The 19,652-nt window shown below is 45.2% G+C and overlaps 1 protein-coding gene across 1 annotated transcript in view; it reads left to right on the top strand.

Annotated features, from left to right (window-relative positions):
- The window catches only part of LOC139321820 (transmembrane protein 132B-like), a 259,956-nt gene that overhangs the window by 52,908 nt on the left and 187,396 nt on the right, over positions 1 to 19,652 (top strand). The window contains 2 exon segments of the mRNA XM_070950725.1: positions 9,472 to 10,031; positions 10,033 to 10,382. Of these exon segments, the coding sequence (XP_070806826.1) occupies positions 9,472 to 10,031; positions 10,033 to 10,382 (910 nt within the window).

A 19,652-nucleotide genomic window follows, 5' to 3' on the forward strand; every position in this document is an offset into this window, starting at 1 on the left:
GCCCACTGCCAGCAGTTCAATCCTGATCGGCTCAAGGTTGACTCAGCCTTCCATCCTTCCGAGGTGGGTAAAATGAGGACCCAGATTGTTGGGGGCAAAAGGCTGATTCTGCAAACTCCTTAGAAAGGGGCTGTAAAAGCACTGTGAAGTGGTATATAAATCTAAGGGCTATTGCTATTGCTACTTGGCCCAGCAAGTCCATTTAAGAAGGGGAGGTTGAGAGTGAAGTTTCAGGATGGAATTCATTTATGGTTGCCCACCACCTTGACTTGAAAACAGAGCATCTCTGCTCCTTGCATTTACACCCAAAGTGTCCTTCTCGGGATTAAACAAAAGTTGCTCCATGTTTCTCCCACGGGAGCTTCTTTCTGACTGCTTTATCATGGGCTTGACGGATGGCCCTTCATCTTCGTCATTCTGCACTACCATTGTTAGCATAACAGGTGATTTAATGAACATTTCATCATGCTTTCCAACGGCTCTTGCCCACATCTAATTTTCCACTGCTTTTTTTTTTCCCACGGAGATTCGTGCAGACATGCTCCAAATGGGAAGTGGAAAGGAGGAGGGTTGTCTCTCCAGGGAAGATGGATGGCATCCTTAAAAAGTTTCCTAGGGCCTCATAAAATGCTGCTATATTCAGAGATCGCATTTAGTTGCAGGCAAATTCTGGGACAGAAACTCAAGCTGTCACTGGGGGGTTTATGGCTCACTGTACAAGTGACAAAAATTGTACATCATTTACTTGACTCGTGGTATTGTGGGACTCGCTAGCATCCTTCCTCGGTTTCCAGAGGTAGACGGAGTTGTTAGCATGGAACAGAAAAACAGAAGAGGGGACTTTTGGAGATGACTGCAAAAACCAGAACATGAAATACCTGAATGATAAAAAGAAAAGAAAAAACGTGTAATCATATAATATTAGGGATTGTTAATATTTACATTTTTGTATCCCATCTTTATTATTTTTTACAAATAAATAAAATTTATTTATCATCTCCAACAACGCCTTCCTCTTCCTATTTCCCCCCCACAACAACAGCCCTGTGAAGTAGGTTGGACTAAGAGCCTGGTGGTGCAGCAGACTAATAGCCTGTTATTAACATTCAGCTGCCTGCAATTACTGCAAGTTCAAATCTCCCCAGGCTCAAGGTTGACTCAGCCTTCCATCCTTTCTAAGGTAGGTGAAATGAGGATCCAGTTTGTGGGGGCAATAAGCTGACTTTGTATAAAATATACAAAAGTATGAAGGCTATTGCTTAACGCACTGTAAACCGCCCTGAGTCTCTGGAGAAGGGCGGCGTATAAATCAAATTAAAAAAAAAAAAAATGGACTGGCCAAAAGTCACCCAGCCAGCTTTCTGACCTAAGGTGGAATTAGAACTCACTGTCTCCTGGTGATTGGCCCAAAATTATACAAAAACTTTCATGGCTAAGGTGGGACTAGAATTTGCTGTCACCTGGTGATCGACCCAAAGTCATCCAGATAATTTGCATGGCTAAGGCGGAACTAGAACTCATAATCTCCTGGTGATTGGTTCAAAATCCCCAAGCTGGCTTTAGGCCTAAAGTGGGGCTAGAACTCACTTTCTCCTGCTTTTTAACCTGGTGCCTTAACCATTAGACCAAACTGGGGAGATATCTATCTATCTATCTATCTATCTATCTATCTATCTATCTATCTATCTATCTATCTACCTACCTATCTATCTATCTATCTATCTATCTATCTATCTATCTTTTCTCTGTTTTTATATCTATCGATCGATCGATCAATCAATCTATGGTGAAATCCAAATTTTTTTACTACGAGTTCTGTGGGCATGGCTTGGTGGGTATGGTGTCACTTGGTGGGTGTGACTTGGTGGCTGTAGCAGGGGAAGGATACTGCAAAATCCCCTTTCCCACCCCACTCCAGGGGAAGGATACTGCAAAATCCCTATTCCACCCCACTCCAGGGGAAGGATACTGCAAAATCCCCATTCCCACCCCACTCCAGGGGAAGGATACTGCAAAATCCCTATTCCACCCCACTCCAGGGGAAGGATACTGCAAAATCCCCATTCCCTCCCCACTCCAGGGAAAGGATACTGCAAAATCCCCATTCCCTCCCTACTCCAGGGGAAGGATACTGCAAAATCCCTATTCCACCCCACTCCAGGGGAAGGATACTGCAAAATCCCTATTCCACCCCACTCCAGGGGAAGGATACTGCAAAATCCCCATTTTCTCCCCACTCCAGGGGAAGGATACTGCAAAATCCCCATTCCCTCCCCACTCCAGGGGAAGGATACTGCAAAATCCCCATTCCCTCCCCACTCCAGGGAAAGGATACTGCAAAATCCCCATTCCCTCCCTACTCCAGGTGAAGGATACTGCAAAATCCCCATTCCCACCCCACTCTGGGACTAGCCAGAGGTGGTATTTGCCATAGATAGATAGAAAGATAGATAGATAGATAGATAGATAGATAGATAGATAGATAGATATAGATACAGATATATATTGGCGAAAGAAATTAGGGTAGATCTATTTCTTCTTTCTTGAAATAGGACTCTACCCACTGCTACCAGGTACTTGGCTGATGCCCTAACCAAGGCCTCAAGAGTTGTCAAGGTGAATATTTCAATTTTTCCCCCCTCCACAATTTACCCGGCATTTCCCCATGTCACGTGGGGCTGTCTCAAGGAACTTATTAACATAGCAATTACGAGGATGGAGCCAATTGCTGAACTAGACAGCGATGGTGACGTTTTTCTCTTTCGGTGGATTTAGGTAGAGATTTGTTTCTACGCTTAATGGGTATTACTTATTTAGGAAGCTTAGCTGGGTTTTGCTGACCCAGCAGAACATGTGACGGCTCTGTTAAGTCATTGGTGGTATGTGTGTTTGACTTGCTCTCTCTGTCTGTGTGCTTCCAAGTGCAATCCATCCATAGATTTCTGAACCTCAGTAGCTTAAGAACATCCATGACTTGGAAAAAAACCAATTATGTACTAGTCATTCCTGACTCTAGGGGGCGGTGCTCATCTCCGTTTCAAAGCCGAAGAGCCAGCGCTGTCCGAAGACGTCTCTGTGGTCATGTGGCCGGCATGACTCAATGCCAAAGGCTCATGAAACGCTGTTACGTTCCTACCAAAGGTGGCCCCTATTTTTCTACTTGCATTTTTTACGTGCTTTCGAATTGCTAGGTTGGCAGAAGCTGGGACAAGTAACGGGAGCTCACCCCGTTATGCGGCACCAGGGATTCGAACCACTGAACTGCTGACCTTTCTAATCGACAAGCTCAGAGTCTTAACCACTGAGGCACCCTGTTCCTTGTATAACAAAGTTGATCTCACCCAAATCACCCCATAAAAGATTAACGTTTCACCCGATGTTTAAGTGAACCTTTTCTCCTGGCTAACAGAATTTAGTTATTTAGTTGTTTACAAGTATTTACATGTTTGTTGATGTTTTCATCTAAAACAAGTGCTGTCCATGTTCCAATATTTGAGGGGCTGCCACAGAGAGGAGGAGGGGGTCAACCTGTTTTCCAAAGCACCAGAAGGCCAGAGAAGGAATAATGGATGGAAACTGATCAAGGAGAGATTCAACCTGGAAATAAGGAGGAATTTCCTGACAATGAGAACAATCAACCGATGGAACAGAAGTTGCCTTCAGAAGTTGTGGGAGCTTCATCACTGGAGGCTTTCAAGAAGAGACTGGACTGCCATCCGTCATAAACGGTGTAGGGTCTCCTGCTTGGGCGGGGGGTTGGACTAGATGACCTACAAGGTCCCTTCCAACTCTGTCAATCTGAATATCCTTCCTCATTCATTTCCCATGTTTCATCCCTTGTTTAAAGTTTTTCCCAAGAAGCAGTCTTGGCTTGAGTTGGTGAAATCTACTTGGATTTGAGATTCAGTGGTTCAGAGTGTCACGTCTTACCAATGGCCTCTATAAATAGCAATGAATTGTTAATGTGATTTCTGTGCCTGAATTTGCGATGTGCTATTTCACCCCGCACCTCCCCCCCCCAAATACAGAGAACTCTTAGTTGCTGGACGTCGGTTTGGTATACAATAGACAAGTCTTCCATTGGAAAGTTGCCCTCATTTAACCAATGAAGTCTGCCTGGATGCTTCATGTTATTTATATCAATCTATGTCATTTGCGTCGCTTTATGGCATGCGGGTCAAGACGTTGGGGCCCAAATGTCACAGTTTGCAATATTGGAGTAATTAAACTCTGGTAGCAGCAATGCAAAGCATGTCGTTTCTGTTGTATTACGCCATGGTGCCAGTGATGTTAATGTGGGTTTAATAGACATTTAGGAACGGAGAAGCCATCTCACCGTATGGCTCATTCAAATGTGGGCTTATAGTAGTTTATTGGAGCAGAGAATCCTGGGTTTGGGTCTTCACCTTGGTGGGGCCCCTAACCCCAGGGGTGAAATGCTTCCGGTTCAGACCGGATCGCCCGATCTGGTAGCAATGGAGGCGGGTGGTTCGGAGAACCGGTAGCAAAAATCCCTGCCCCACCCCCCATGCCCAGCTGAGCCATGCGATCATCAGAGGCTTTTTTTTCTTTTAAATGCCTCTGACGATCCCAGCTGATCTTTCTTTAAAAGAAAAAAAGCCTCTGACGATCAGGCAACTCAGCTGGGATCGTCAGATCCTTTTGAAAGCATTTTTTAACAACCTCTTCGCCGAAGAAGTTGTAGAAAAAATGGTTTTAAAAGTTAAAAAAAAAATTGGCCACGCCTACCCAGTCACATTACCCCTACCACCACCAAGCCATGCCCACAGAACCGGTAGTAACAAATTTTAGATTTCACCACTGCCCTAACCATAATACCGAGATTATTATTGTCAGGATAACATCAAAAAGAAATTCCCCCCTCTATGGGTGTTGACTTGATCTCTTTAGAACAGGAGGTGGGGATCGACGGTCCCTTTATGACTGGTGGACTTCAATTCCCAGAATTCCTGAGTCATCCATGTTGGCTGAGGAATACTGGGAGTTGAAGTCCACAAAGGGGCCATCATTCCCTACCTCTGCTCTAGAGCAGGGGTGTCAAACTCAAGGCCCAGCGGCCAAATCTGGCTCATGGGGTGCTTAGATATGACCCACGGGGCTGCCCTGGAAACAGCAAAGGACTAGCCCACAGTGCCTCTGCCAGGGAAAATGGAGCTCGGGAGGACCTGGGGGGAGGGGCAGGCCCACCCGTGATTTCTGCTACCGGTTCAGGCAATCTCGTCCAAACTGGCTGAATACCAGTCCGAACCGGCTGAATACCGGTCCAAACTGGCTGAATACCGGTCACAACCGGCTGAATACCTCTGAGATAGGCACTGCCTCTGTCAGCTAGGTTCATGAGTTCTATAAAATCTGAGGATGCCCCCTCAGGTTTCCTAAAGTTTGGTTTGGAAAACAGATCTGCTTCATCTAGTGATTTGAACCAATGTGAGAAATAAGTCAATATCTAAATCAAATCTTTGAATTGCATCTCTGAAATGGCTTCCCTCTTTTCATTGGAATTGAAAAATCATTTCATTGGAAATGATTTTTTTTTTTAAAAAAAACAACAATAATAACTGGCCAGAAGTGCAAGAATGGCTGTGAAAGGACCTAATATTTCAGCTTTGGGTTTCTGTTCAGTTGGGAAAGTCGGTTTGATTTTAGAAACTCGGTGGAGACACTGTCAAACTCCATAGGGACACTTCTTTAAAAGCCTATTGATTCTTGGGCCTCTTGGAAAATTCCTTCTATTTGTCACCCAAAATTAGAACAGACTTGTGAGCTTGGGAAAGAAAAGGGAATCTCTTTTAACATAAACAATTAGCAACTTGGAGATCCTGTTACACAAGACTTCTCAGGCCCACTGTTAGTCTTGCTAACCTTCTAGGAAAAAGAGATTCAAAAAGTTCAAAAAGGCTATGTATCTTAGCAAACTCACTAATATAGGAAAGCTTGGGTTCCAGGTATCAAGATTTTTAACTGAAAGCCCTAATTCTTGGCATAATGACTCATTAAAGACAGTCCGTGGGACTATCACTTCCTTGCTCTGCAGTTAAGGACCTTACAACTAGGGGTAGGCTTCAGAAATTTTAGCAAGGAGTTCTCTGCCCAGTTGCTGGGTGGGTGTGGCCATGGTGGGTGTGGTGTAGCCAGCCTCCTTCACCACGGCAGGGTGGGCATTTTTGCCCTCCCCGGGCTCAGGAGGCTTTCCTCGAGCTCTGGGAGGGCAAAAATGGCCTCCCCAGGCTCCAGAGGCCCCTCTGGAGACTGGAAATGGGCCCATTTCCGGCCTTGCCGAACTTCTGGTAGGCCCGTTTTTCGCCCTCCCCAAGCCTCTGCGTGCACCCTGCACTTACCTGCATCCAAAAAGGGCCGCGTGGGGACTCCTGGGAGTGGCAGGGTGGGCGGGCCAGCCAGGAGTGGGCTTTGGGGGTTCTCCGAACTGCACAGAATCTTAGCTAGAGGTTCTCCCAAACCCTTGCAAACCCCTAACAGCCCACCCCTGCTTACAACCTGTAACAAAAGGAGTTTGTTCCAAAGTGTCTATGAATTGCATTGAAAAATAATTTTCTTTTCTTAGCACCATCCTGGAAAATTCTCATTAGTTCCTTCCAGCAGATCTTTTTTAGACATTAAAAAGTGCCTCATTAAGAAGGGCAGAAACAGGAATACTGCCTCAGTAGATAGGGGCAATATCTAGAAAGGAGAAGTAGCTTTTAGGTGGGCGACTGACAATAAACAGGCCAATTAATCATAAAAAATAATAATAATCGTATTAACAGTAAGACCATCAAGCATCCACATTTGCCTATATCCCAGGTCCTTGGAAAGGACTCAACGGGTAGACAAAAAGGCGAAATCCAGTTCTGAACAACTGGCTGCCTGTGCGATGCACAATAATAATAGCAATAAAAAAGAATGAACGAGTCAAAATGATATTGGAGTGAGTCAGGGGTGGGTTCTACTTATCTTTACTATCGGTTTGCAACGGGACCGCTTGCGCTTGCTTGCTTTGCTCGTGCACGCGGTCTTCTGCGCATGCATAGAAGCTTCTGTGCATGCGCAGAAGTGTTCTGATGATGTCGGGGTTGGTGGGCAGAGCCTCCCGCCGGTTTTATTACCGGTTCTATAGAACCGGTGCGAACCGGGAGCAACCTACCGCTGGAGTGAGTGTGAAAATAGTGCGTTGCAGTTTGTATACAACGGAAAGGCAGCCATCTTGGAAAAGTTGACTTCTTTCTCCAACCAGTTTGGCCTTCAACTTCTGAATCTCCCTTTCTTATCTTAGCTACCACCAGCATCTGTATTATTATTTTTTTCTTTTCTCATTTTGGGAAGGTGTGAGGTCTTAGATCTCTAATTTCCCATCCAATGTTAGTTTTGCTGGGGAAGGGTCTTGGGGGGTCAGAGGTTTTAGTTTTGACGCCTAAAATTCTCCTTAACTAGATTTGCCCAACTTACTGTAACCTGACTGATTTGAGAAGCTGACAGTTCTCATGGTGACCGATGGGCTGTCCATGATGGATGGACATTTCTTAATGGTATTTTTACTGGTTTTTGTGGGAGGAGGCAGAGTTTTGTGGGATGGTGGTGGTTAGCCATGGAGATATTTTACTGCAAGACATTTTGAAGGTCTAATTCAGGGGTCCCATTTCCCACAGAAAACTAAACACCGGGAGCCACAATATCTGGGTGGGCGTGGCCAACTCAATGTCATTCACTCCCACCCGATCACATGACCTCCCCCCAGCCATGCCTACCCAGATTTTGTGGCTCCAGGTGTTTTCTTTTCTGTGGGAAACAGGTATATCTCTCTCTCCCCCTCCCATTTCTCTCTCTCTCCCTCCCTCCCTCCCTCTCTCCCTCTCATCTCTTTCTCTTTCTCTTTCTCTTTCTCTTTCTCTTTCTCTTTCTCTTTCTCTTTCTCTTTCTCTTTCTCTTTCTCTTTCTTTCTCTCTCTTTCCTTCTCTCTCTCTCTCTTTCTTTCTCTCTCTCTCTCTCTCTTTCTCTCTTTCTTTCTCTCTCTCTCTCTCTCTCTCCCATCTTTCTTTCTCTGTCTTTTTCCCTCTCCCTCTCCCTCTCATCTTTCTCTCTCATCTCTCTAGAGCCGCAGGTTGCTGACCCCTGGTCTAATTTAATGAAAAAAAATGATTAGAAGTGGCATGATACCAGTGTTCCAATATCTAGGGGGCTGCCACAAAGAAGAGGGGGTCAACATATTTTCCAAAGCACCAGAAGGCAAGACAAGAAGCAGTAGATGGAAACTAATCAAGGAGAGAACCAACCTGAAATAAGGAGACATTTCCTGTCAATTGGAACAATTAGTCAATGGAATGACTTGCCTCCAGAAGTCGTGGGTGCTCCAACACTGGAGGTTTTTAAGAAGAGATTGGACAGCCATTTGTCTGGAATGATATGGGGTCTCCTGCTTGAGCAAGGGTTCGACTGGAAGACCTCCAAGGTCCCTTCCAGAATAACATCCAGTTTCTTGGATATTAATCTGGTTCGAACGGTAGCAAATAATGGATTGGAGGACAGATTTGAACCATAGGTCCCACATTGTCAGAAAGGTCCAGTCAACTTTTGGCTTAGGTCAGGGGTGTCAAACCCAAGGCCGAGGGGCCTCATCAGACCCACAGGGTGCTTAGATCTGGCCCGTGGGACTGCCCTGGAAACAGTGAAGGACTGGCCTGCAATGCCTCTCCCAATGAAAACAGAGCTTGGGAGGAGCTGCGTGCAGCCTTCCCGAGTTCCGTTATCTCTGGCAGATGGTTGCAGGAGGTTGTCGCAGCTGAAACGGAGCTCGGGAGCCCATTTTTGCTGGAAGAGCACTCAGGCCACCATAGATGCCACTGACATGAGTGACATCAAGCTGGCCATGCCCCACCTGGCCATACCCCCCAACCTCTCCCCAAGGTCAAACACAACCCTGATGCAGCCCTCAATGAAATCAAGTATCAGGGTTCCGACGGATGCCCTAGTTAAATCATGAGCCTCGAGCCAAGCTTGAAAAGAAATCCAGTTATTTATTAGGAGCTTCATGTCAGCACGTTCCCAAGTGAAGCCAGCTCTGACCCTACATAATTTACGCCCCAATCATGACCCTGTTTCCCCCCTTCCCCCTTGATGAGGGTGTGTCATCAATCATATTTGCCAACAGAACAATTTTGCGAGTTGTAGAGACCATTCCCCCCGGCCGCTGTGGGTAACCCTGGGATACAGCCTTGAGAGAGATAAGTCTGGAATGTGCATCTGTCTTTGGCTGCCGTGCCGTTTCATCAGCTTCCCATCCCCCCCTTGCTTATGGCAACTCGAGAGCAGGCCAGGGATGCTTTGCGAGTTGACATAGAGTTTGACACCCGTGGCTTAGGTTATCGGTTGTCTTCTTTTTGAGTGGGAACAGTCTGAAAGCTAAGGCAAAAGCTACTCCTTAGTTACCTTTCTCTCTCTTCTCCCTTTTACTTGCAGTGGTGGAGAGCCGAGGTGGGACTGTCGACAGCCTGCAAAGGTTCGCCAGCTCGCCGGTCTATCTCCCCGTGAATTACCACCTCTCCAACACCGAGGTGTCCTTTTTCCTCAAAGAGACCAACCAAGAGATCGTGAGAAACGCCAGCCTGCAATCCCGCATGGAGCCATTCCTGGTTTACAAAACCACCCGCTTGCCTGTCTTAAATGCGACTTACGGCCCTTTCGCTGTGGAGCAGGTGATGCCTCCGCACTTGTGGCTGACCTCACCTCTGTTCGGTTTCCCTGACCGGTTCACTTTTCACTGGAAGTTACAACCCCGCATCCTGGACAGCTCGGTGTATTCCAACAGGCCCAAAGTCCAGGTTTTGTTTTATGTGGCTGGTAAAGATTGGGAAGACCACGACCCGGCTGAGATCTTACCATGTGTACGGTTGGTGGCTTCCCGGGAGGACCGAGTAGTTGTTGGCAGCTGTCGGTTGAAAGGTCACCTGGGGTTATGTGTCGCAGAAGTGGAATTCCCACCGGCTTGGTTCAACTCAGAGCTGTCCACTCCATTGACCCCCGTTGTCTTCAGAGTACCAAGAGATGGAGGACTCCTGGGAAGGGATCACCGTGGAGCTTCTCTATTGGATGTACACGGCAGTGGAAGAAGATTGTCCTTCAGGAGATCCAGATCTGGAGAGCTTTCTTCATCCAGGAGGCCAGGAGGACGCCCAAGGACCCATGGCCTCCATGGAAAGAATCGGCAATATTATTCTTTATCCGATTCCAGACAAGCTGAAGAAGTCCTCCCTGAAGCTTGACAATAACCTTCTCCTCTGTTTGCCCCTTGGCCCAGTCAAGGAAGGAGATCTTGTCATGTTTCACGTCTCTCTCACCGGTGGCTCTCTAGCAGATCAGTTTACCCTAAGGTAAGTGTTAGAAGTATGTGCTTTAGAAATTGAATCAAATGGTGGATTTGGTCATTGCTGGGGTGAATCAAAGCAGCCAAGATAACCAAAACCATGTTTGTTGGCCTGCTGTTTTCCTTGAATGTTACGCCAAAGTGTTCAGCTCCATGTCTGCCCTGAATTCCAGATTTATTTATTTATTACTTTATTTTATTTATTTTTTTGAAAAACAGTGCCTTGTCAGGATAACAATGCACGCCCCTTACAGGTCTGTAAGGGGCGTGCATAAGTGCACCAGCGTGCCTCCCATCCCTGTCCTAATTTTCCTTTTTTACTTACTCTTTTCATCTATTCAAATTATGTTTATACTTTTACCTGTTATCTTATATATGCTTGACAAAATAAATAAAATAAAATAAAATAAATAACATTTACAAATAGTGCATAACCAAAGAAAAATAAATAGTAAATCTTAACCTACAAACTAATAACGATAATAATAGTAATAATAATAATAATAATAATAATAATAATAATAATAATAATAATAATAATAATAATATACCAGTAATTATAATAGTATAACCCAAAAACTTAAAACTAAATTTCTTCTTACATTAGCTTATTTACATTTTTATCCCTTATTATAGTTATAGTTTTATACATCTTTATTTTCCATACTAACAATTATTAACATTCATACTCTTACTTTCTCTCATTTCTACTTTGCGTCTCTATCCATTCATAAAATTTATTCCATGTCCGATAATATTCTGAGTCTTCTTTATCTTTAATTTTTAAAGTTTTTTTAAAATTATTTTTATTTATTAACTAAATTAATTAATTACAATTTTAAATTTTAAAATCTGGAATTCCAGGTTTATACAAACAAGAAGTAACCTGTTGTAGCTATTAATCTGAAAGCTTGTTCAAATGTTAACTTTCTTTTGAAACTTATCGCCAAAAAGTGAGATATAAACTTGGGCCCTGCAGGGGTGAACAGGAGCTATCCTTGGGCGTACCCCTTAGAAGTTCAGGAGCCCCCAACTTACAACAGCTCATTTAGTGTCTGTTTGAGGCAGGGTGGGTTCTACTTACCTTTACTACCGGTTCGCAACAGGATGCCTGGTGGCGCAGTGGACTAAACTACTGTTAAAGTAGTATTTAGCTGCCAGCTGCCTGCAATTACTGCGAGTTCGAATCTCACCAGGCTCAAGGTTGACTCAGCCTTCCATCCTTCCGAGGTAGGTAAAATGAGGACCCGGTTTGTGGGGGCAATAAGCTGACTTTGTTTAAAATAGAACACAGCTGGGGGGGGGGGGGGCAAAAAGCCCTACTAAGCAGGTATATACAAAAGTATGAAGGCTATTGCTTAAAAGCATTGTAAGCCGCCCTGAGTCTCCGGAGAAGGGCGGCATTTAAATCAAACTAATAAATAAATAAATAAAATGCGCAGATTGTCAATTATGATGTCTGGGTGGGTGGGCAGAGCCTACCGCCACTTTTACTACCGTTTCTAAAGAACCGGACAGAACCGGGAGCAACCCATCACTGGTTTGAGGTTATAACAGCACTAAAAAACGTGACTTATGATTCTTTTTCACATTTACGACCGTTGCAACATTTCCATGGTCACGTGATCAAAATTCAGAATGCTTGGCAACTGGCATGTACTTATGACAGTTGCAGTGTCCCAGGGTCACGTGATCCCCTTTTGCGACCTTCAGACAAGCCAAGTCAATGGGGAAACCAGATTCACTTAACAACCAGGTTGCTAACTTAACAACTGCTGTGATTCATTGAACAGATTATGGCAAGTGAAGTCTTAAAATGGGGGCAAGACTCACTTAATAACTGTCTCGCTTAGCAACAAAAAAATTTCGGTTCAGTTGTGACCGAAAGCCAAGGACAACCTGTACTCCTGATGACCTTTGTCTTCTGAAGTTGGCAGGGGTGGGCCCAGGGGTGAAATCCAGCAGGTTCTGACAGGTTCTGGATAACCGGTAGCGGAAATTTTGAGCAGTTCGGAGAACCAGCAAATACCACCTCTGGCTAATCCCAGAGTGGGGTAGGAATGGAGATTTTGCAATGTCCTTCCCCCAGGAGTGGGGAGGGAATGGAGATTTTGCAGTATCCCTTTCTCTGCCATGCCCACCAAGCCACACCACGCCATCAAGCCACGTCCACAGAACAGGTAGTAAAAAAATTGGATTCACTACTGGGTGGGCTTCAAAAATTTTATCAAGGGGCTCTCTGCCTGGTTGCTGGATGGGCGTGGCCATGGTGGGTGTGGCCTAGTTGGCCTCCTGCACCACGTCGGGGGGGGGGGGCGTTTTTTTCCCTCCCCAGGCTCCAGAGGATTTTCTTGAGCCTCCGGGAGGGCGAAAATGGCCTCCCCAGGCTCCGGAGGCCCTCTGGAACTTCCAGTAGGCCTGTTTTTCACCCTCCCTGAGCCTCTGCGCATGCCCTGCACTTACCTGCATCTAAAACGGGCCACGTGGGGGCACTGGGAGGGGAGGGGCCGGGCCCACCAGCAGTGGGATTTGGGGGTTCTCCGAACTGCACAGAATCTTAGCTAGAGGTTGTCCCGAATCCCTGCGAACCCCCAGCAGCCCATCTCTGGAAGTTGGTCAAAATCCAATGGAATGGTTATCATTTAAGTCCCACAACCAAACCTGTAGAAACAGAACTTGACTTTATCAAAAACCATCAGAAGAAAGCTGGGTAACTTGATAGCTACTTGATTAACGCAATCTGCCATTCATCTTCACGAAATAGAGACCTCCTAATAATAACAATAAAAAAAGATGTACTTGATTAAGTCAGCATCCTTTAATGATCGTGACCCCCATTTTAATGGCTTCATTGAAAAACTTTGCTTGTGTTTCCTTGGTAATTTTGAAGATGAGGTCCCTCATTAGAATGTCTATAAAATATAGCCTCTGTTTTTTTTTTTTTTTTTACACGATGGCACTTTTAATTTGCTCTTCTGTCTTTTTACATGCTCTTCCTTTTCGTTTCGCATCCAGCGTAAGCCTTTCCTTTTTTCTTGATCTTCAATTATTTCCTCTCTATTTTGTTAATGAAATCGTGCCTAACTTACTCAGTAGATCTCAGGTTAGGAGGCCGTCAATATGTCTCTGGAGATTCTCAGTCATCCAGGTCATGGTTGTCTCCAAGGTGCTTTTTCAAGAGGCAACTGGACTTCTTCTGTTTTTATTTGAAGACGTTTCGCTTCTCAACAGATTGACAGAGTTGGAAGGGACCTTAAAGGTCATCTAGTCCAACCCCCCCACTCAAGCAGGAGACCCTACACCATTTCTGACAGATGGCAACCCAGTCCCTTCTTGAAAGCTTCCAGGGATGAAGCTCCGATAACTTCCGAAGGCAACTTCTGTTCCACTGGTTGATTGTTCTCACTGTCAGAAAGTTCCTCCTTATTTCCAGGTTGAATCTCTCCTTGGTCAGTTTCCATCCATGATTCCTTGTCTGGCCTTCGGTTGCTTTGGAAAACAGCTTAACCCCCTTCCTCCTCTCTGTGGCAGCCCCTCAAATATTGGAAGACTGCTATTCTTTCTCCCTTAGTCCTTCTCTTCACTAGACTAGCCAGGCCCAGTTCCTGTAACTGCTCTTCATACATTTTATCCTCCAGTCCCCTAATTCATCCTAGAAGTTTCAGAATCTCCCAAACCCATGAAGCTTCTTGCATGAGAAGCAAAACGCCTTAAAAAAAAACAAAAAAAAAAACAAAGAAAGTCCGATGGTCTTTTGGAAAAAAAGCTCCTTTGAGACACCGTCAATAAAAACCAGCAACACCAAAGTGATTGCGTAACACTCAATTTTTGACCAGTAAAATCTTGCTCTAATTATCGAGAATTGTCCAAAGTCTTTAAATTGGCTGCATGAAAAAAGAGTGAGTAAGCCAGCATCTCTCCTGAGGCTTTTCAGTATTAACTTGATCAGGATTAATTTATTTTACTCAGAGTTTATACATCGAGCACCGAATTACATGGAGGGAAATAAATACCATTGTCGCTCCGGCATCAAATGCATGCAAGTTTTTCTTCCTTGGTCTACTGATTTGTTTTCAGCCCATTTGTAATGTCTCTAAAGACCCAGGGGGTATTTTATGTATAAAATTTCTCTTGTCTTTTGGTCAGATCGATGTGCCATGCCTTGGGAGACTCAGGGTTTCTTTCTTGCTTCCCCAAATATAACTGATCATTTTTAATCACGTTGGCTTGTAAGTGGGGTGTAATATATTCCATTCTGAGTAATATGGATTTATAAATCAAAATAGGGCACTGTTTCCCCCCCTTGTATCTGTTTCTCTACAGTGCAAAAGTCTGTCTTTCGAATAGGTCCTTAACTTGGTTTCTCATCAGGGTTTTTAGGCAGAAATATCTCACCAAAAGGGTTTTTTTTTTAGCGAAATGCAAGAATGCAAAATTGCAACTTGCAAAAAAGACATGGAAGAAACCCCCGAATAATGAATATGTTTCAGATGTTGAATAGGTAGAAAGAGAGTTGTTATTTAGGGAGCTTTTTCCCTTCCTTCCTTCCTTCCTTCCTTCCTTCCTTCCTTCCTTCCTTCCTTCCTTCCTTTCTTTCTTTCTTTTCTTTCTTTCTTTCTTTCTTTCTTCTCTTTCCCTCCCTCCCTCCCTCCTTCCTTCCTTCCTCTCTCCCTCCCTCCCTCCCTCTCCTCCCTTCTCCTCCTCTTTCTTTCTTTCTTTCTTTCTTTCTTTCTTTCTTTCTTTCTTTCTTTCTTCTCTTTCCCTCCCTCCCTCCCTCCCTCCTTCCTTCCTTCCTCTCTCCCTCCCTCCCTCTCCTCTCCTCCCTTCTCCTCCTCTTTCTTTCTTTCTTTCTTTCTTTCTTTTCTTTCTTTCTTTCTTTCTTTCTTTCTTTTTCTCTCTCCTCTCCTATTTTCTTTCCTTCCTTCCTTCCTTCCTTCCTTCCTTCCTTCCTTCCTTCCTTCCTTCCTTCCTTCCTTCCTCTTTCTTTCTTTCTTTCTTTCTTTCTTTCTTTCTTTCTTTCTTTCTTCTTCTTTCTTTCTTTCTTTCTTTCTGCCTGCCTGCCTGCCTGCCTGCCTGCCTGCCTGCCTGCCTTCCCTTCTCCTCCTCCTCTTTCTTTCTTTCTTTCTTTCTTTCTTCTTTCTTTCTTTCTTTCTTTCTTTCTTTCTTTCTTCTTTCTTTCTTTCTTTTTTCTTTTTCTCTCTCCTCTCCTATTTTCCTTCCTTCCTTCCTTCCTTCCTTCCTTCCTTCCTTCCTTCCTTCCTTCCTTCCTTCCTTCCTTCCTTCCTTCCTTTCCTCCCTCCCTCCCTCCCTCCCTCCCTCCCTCCCTCCCTCCTTCCTTTTTTCCTTCCTCTTAAATTCAGTTCATCTTAGGTCTTCATCTGCTTGAGATTTTGAAAGATTTGCATACAAATACAAAAACAGGCCTGCTATTTTTTCCCCTCTCCTACAAATGGGCAAAGAAACACTTTTAATACAGCTACGACCCCCACTGACCCCAAGATGTAAGTTGCTAAGTGAGAAATTTGTCAAGTGGGTCTTGCCCTCTTTTACAACCTTTCTTGTCACCATTGTTAAACGAATCACTGCTGTCGTTAAGTCAGTAACACGCTTGCAAAGGGAATCCAGCTTCCCCCAGTGACTTTGCTTGTCAGAAGGTCGCCAAAGGGAATCACGTGGTCCCGGGGACACGGCGGCCGTCATAAATGTGACTTCAGTTGTCGAGCATCCAAATGTCAATCATGTGACCCGGGGACTATGCTGCAACAGTCATAAGTGTGAAAAATGGCTGTACGTTAACTTTTTTCAGTACCATTGTAACTTTGAATGGCCACTGAGCGAATTGTTTTAAGTTGAGGGTTACCTGTATGTGTCTTTCGGTACGCAAGCTTCAAATGTTGAAAGTTGCAAAACGATCTCCTTTGTTGTCAGTTTTGGAAGACAATTTTCTTTTTGGCTTCTTAACTGCCACATATTTTAGCTGGGGAAGTTGGGAGGAGGTGGTTGTTGGAGCGGTAGAAAGTTAGTCATCACAACATTCCGTCTTCAAGGACTTTTGCCTGCATCTGTTGGAGACTGCCTGAAGATTGTCTCCGGTGGAGTGTGAAGAGTTGATTGGACAATGTGATGAACTTCTGGGTGTGGGGCAGGGCTGTGAACTCTAAGTTGGGTGGAGAAAACCTGGAAGCTTTCAGATTCGGGTTTTCCCCAGATGTGCCAACATGACATCTCTAATAAATTGGAACTTTGAGGAACCTCAGGCCTCAGAGCTTTATTTGGTTGGGGGTGTTCTTTGGAACTCTGACACTTGTTTTGGCAAACTTTTCCCGCCCTAACTAAATACATGTTTGGACATGTACGTCTTTTTTTAAGCTGAGAATATATATCTATATCTGAAATATATAACCAATGCAGATAAGCCTTGCTGATCGACTTGTTTGAACATGCCTTGCTCCTAGACCTAGGAGATAGGAGAACAGTAGTTTGTTTGTTTTTTAACTAGTAATAAGAAAAAAAAAAGTAATCAGAAACGAAGCAGCCACGAGATCTGTAAAAGACGTCGAGCCATTTCCCAGGGAATGGCAAGCTTCACACCAGATTGTATTGACAGATGTAATTTCTCAGCTTAAAAAAAGCTGAGGATTCACATGGAATTCTTCTGCTCCTTTTCTGGTTGAATTTTCAGATTAATGTCAGGGTTCCAAGTAACACCCCCCAACGAAAGGAAACACCAAGGCTTGAGTTTCTTTAAAATTCCATTTTATTAAGGTAAGGTTCCCCTCGCACATATGTGCTAGTCGTTCCCGACTCTAGGGGGTGGTGCTCATCTCTGTTTCAAAGCCAAAGAGCCAGCGCTGTCCAAAGATGTCTCCGTGGTCATGCGGCCGGCATGACTCAATGCCAAAGACACACAGAACGCTGTTCCCTTCCCGCCAAAGGGGGTCCCTATTTTTCTACTTGCATTTTTATACGTGCTTTTGAACTGCTAGGTTGACAGAAGCTGGGACAAATCACGTGAGCTCACCCTGTTACGTGGCACTAGGGATTCGAACCACTGAACTGCCGACCTTTCGATCGACAAGCTCAGCGTCTTAGCCACGGAGCCACTTACATTTTATTAGAGATGTCATATTGGCACATCTGGGAAAACCTGAATCTGAAAGCTTCCAGGTTTTCTGCACCCAAAAGAAAGCCCAAGACCCTTCCCGTGTACCCACATGTCCATCACATGGTCCAATCCAAGCGCCGTCCCAATTGGAGATGCCTCCCAGTTTTATCCATCCAGGTGCAGGGCAAGATGTCCTTGACTCTCTGAGAAAGGAATGTTACTATGACTATATATCACCCTGCCTCCATACAATCCCCCAAACAAGTTTCCCACAGTAGGAAATATGGCAGGTCTGAAGACCCAACAAAAAAGATGGCTTCCAGGCCTGACAGTTCCAGGCGCAACTGCGTTATACAGTCTGATTATCGGGGCCCGCAGATAAGGATCGAAATGTAGGGCTTTTCATTTCAACACCAAGCTTCCTGTCGGCCACAAAGAACCAAGGTCCAAATGCCAAGGCTTCAAAATGACTGATTGATGGATTGGTCAAACCACCAAGCATAGGAAAACTTCTCAACTTAAGAGTCTGCACCCAAGTGAAGCTAGATAAGGTTCAATGACGTTTCAAGGGGGAAATTGAACCTCGTCCTCTTGTGCCTGCGTAGAGAAGGGATGTCAAACTCGATTTCATGGAGGGCCGCATTGGGGTTGTGTTTGACCTCGGGGAGCAGGCGGGGGGTGTGGCCAGCTTGATGTCACTCGTGTTGGGGGTGCCTTTGGTGGCTCGAGTGCTCTGCCAGTGAAAACGGGCTCCCGAGCTCCGTTTTCGACTGGGACAGCCTCCTACAACCCTCTACCAGTGAAAATGGAGCTTGGGGGGAGGAGCGTGTGGCTCACACTGTCAGGGTGGCAATTAATCCCATTCTGCTTTTGGGTAATTGCACCTTGATTAGAGAATGGATCGTGACCATTTCCTTGAAGTATACTTTAAGAAAATAAACCTGAAGATATATTTTCTAAGAAAAACTCATTTATTTGTTATAAAGAAAGTAAAATATCTTACTAGCTAATTAATTACATCTTGGCAAAGCTTTCCCGGCCACCTCTCCTGGCTGGAGAACAAAGAAAACTTAGAAGAAAGTGAAAGAATGTAGACATGTGCAGTTAGCTTAAAGATAAGAACTTGGCAAGCTACGGTAAGTCTGAAAGTTCAAAAATAAGAGCTCATCTGGTAAATACAAAAACGCAGTGACACCCACAAGCTCTGTTTTTAGCTGGGACAGCCTCCTGATACCCTCTGCCTGTGAAAAGGGAGCTTGGGATGGTGGCCCTCCCGAGCTTCATTTTGCTGGCAGAGGAACCGCGGGCCAGTCCTTTGCTGTTCCCAAGGTGGCTCCGCAGGCCAGATATAAGCAGATATAAGGATCCGGCTCGTGGACCTTGAGATTGACACCCCTGGCACAGAGACTCTAAGCTCATGATGGCGAACCTATGGCATGTGTGCCCGAAGTGGCATGTGGAGCCATGTCGCCTGGCGTGTGTGGGGTCGCCTGTTCCTCTTCCAGATTTCTGGCGTGCATGCGGGCGCAACCATCAGCTGGCCTTTTTTGCATGCAGCAGTGCTGGAAACTAGAAGAGCTGGTCTTCCGTTTTCCTGCGTGAGCATGCGTGCCGGCCACCTGATTGTCGCGAGCATATGCATGTCAGAAACCCAGAAGAGTAGCTGGCTGAAACCGGAAGTTCAGTAGCTGAAACTAGAAGTTCATTTTTGGATGCGTGCATGTGCCCTGGGCTGCAGCCTAGGTGCATATGCATGCTCTCCCTTTTCGGCACTTGGTGCCAAAACGTTTCACCATCACTGCTCTAAGCTGATTCCTCATCTTTGGTCTCCCCCGGACTTTGCCCTAACTAGGCCTTGGGGGATGCAGGAGAGAGACTGGCAGAATCGGAGAGAGGAGTCGAACGAGGAATCAGCTTAGAGTCCCTACACAGTCACAAGAGGACAAGCTGCAACCCTCCTCGAACAACTGGTTTTCTCTGGTTTACCCAGGTGCAAACTTTTCGTTGAGACGATTCCTATGCATAGGAATAAATCGGTACCCAGTCTGAACCCTTGGCCTTTGGACCTGGCCAACGAAATGGCCAAGTCAACAAAAATAGCCAACCCAGCAAAATGACCCACATCCCAAGAAGGGCATCGAGGAGGGTGCTCCGTTCTGTAGACACAAATGA

This window comes from Pituophis catenifer, unplaced genomic scaffold (genome assembly GCF_029215685.1).
Source record: "Pituophis catenifer annectens isolate HBS135680 unplaced genomic scaffold, rPitCat1.0.hap2 SCAF_10, whole genome shotgun sequence".
In the NCBI taxonomy this organism is placed as follows: Eukaryota; Metazoa; Chordata; class Lepidosauria; order Squamata; family Colubridae; genus Pituophis; species Pituophis catenifer.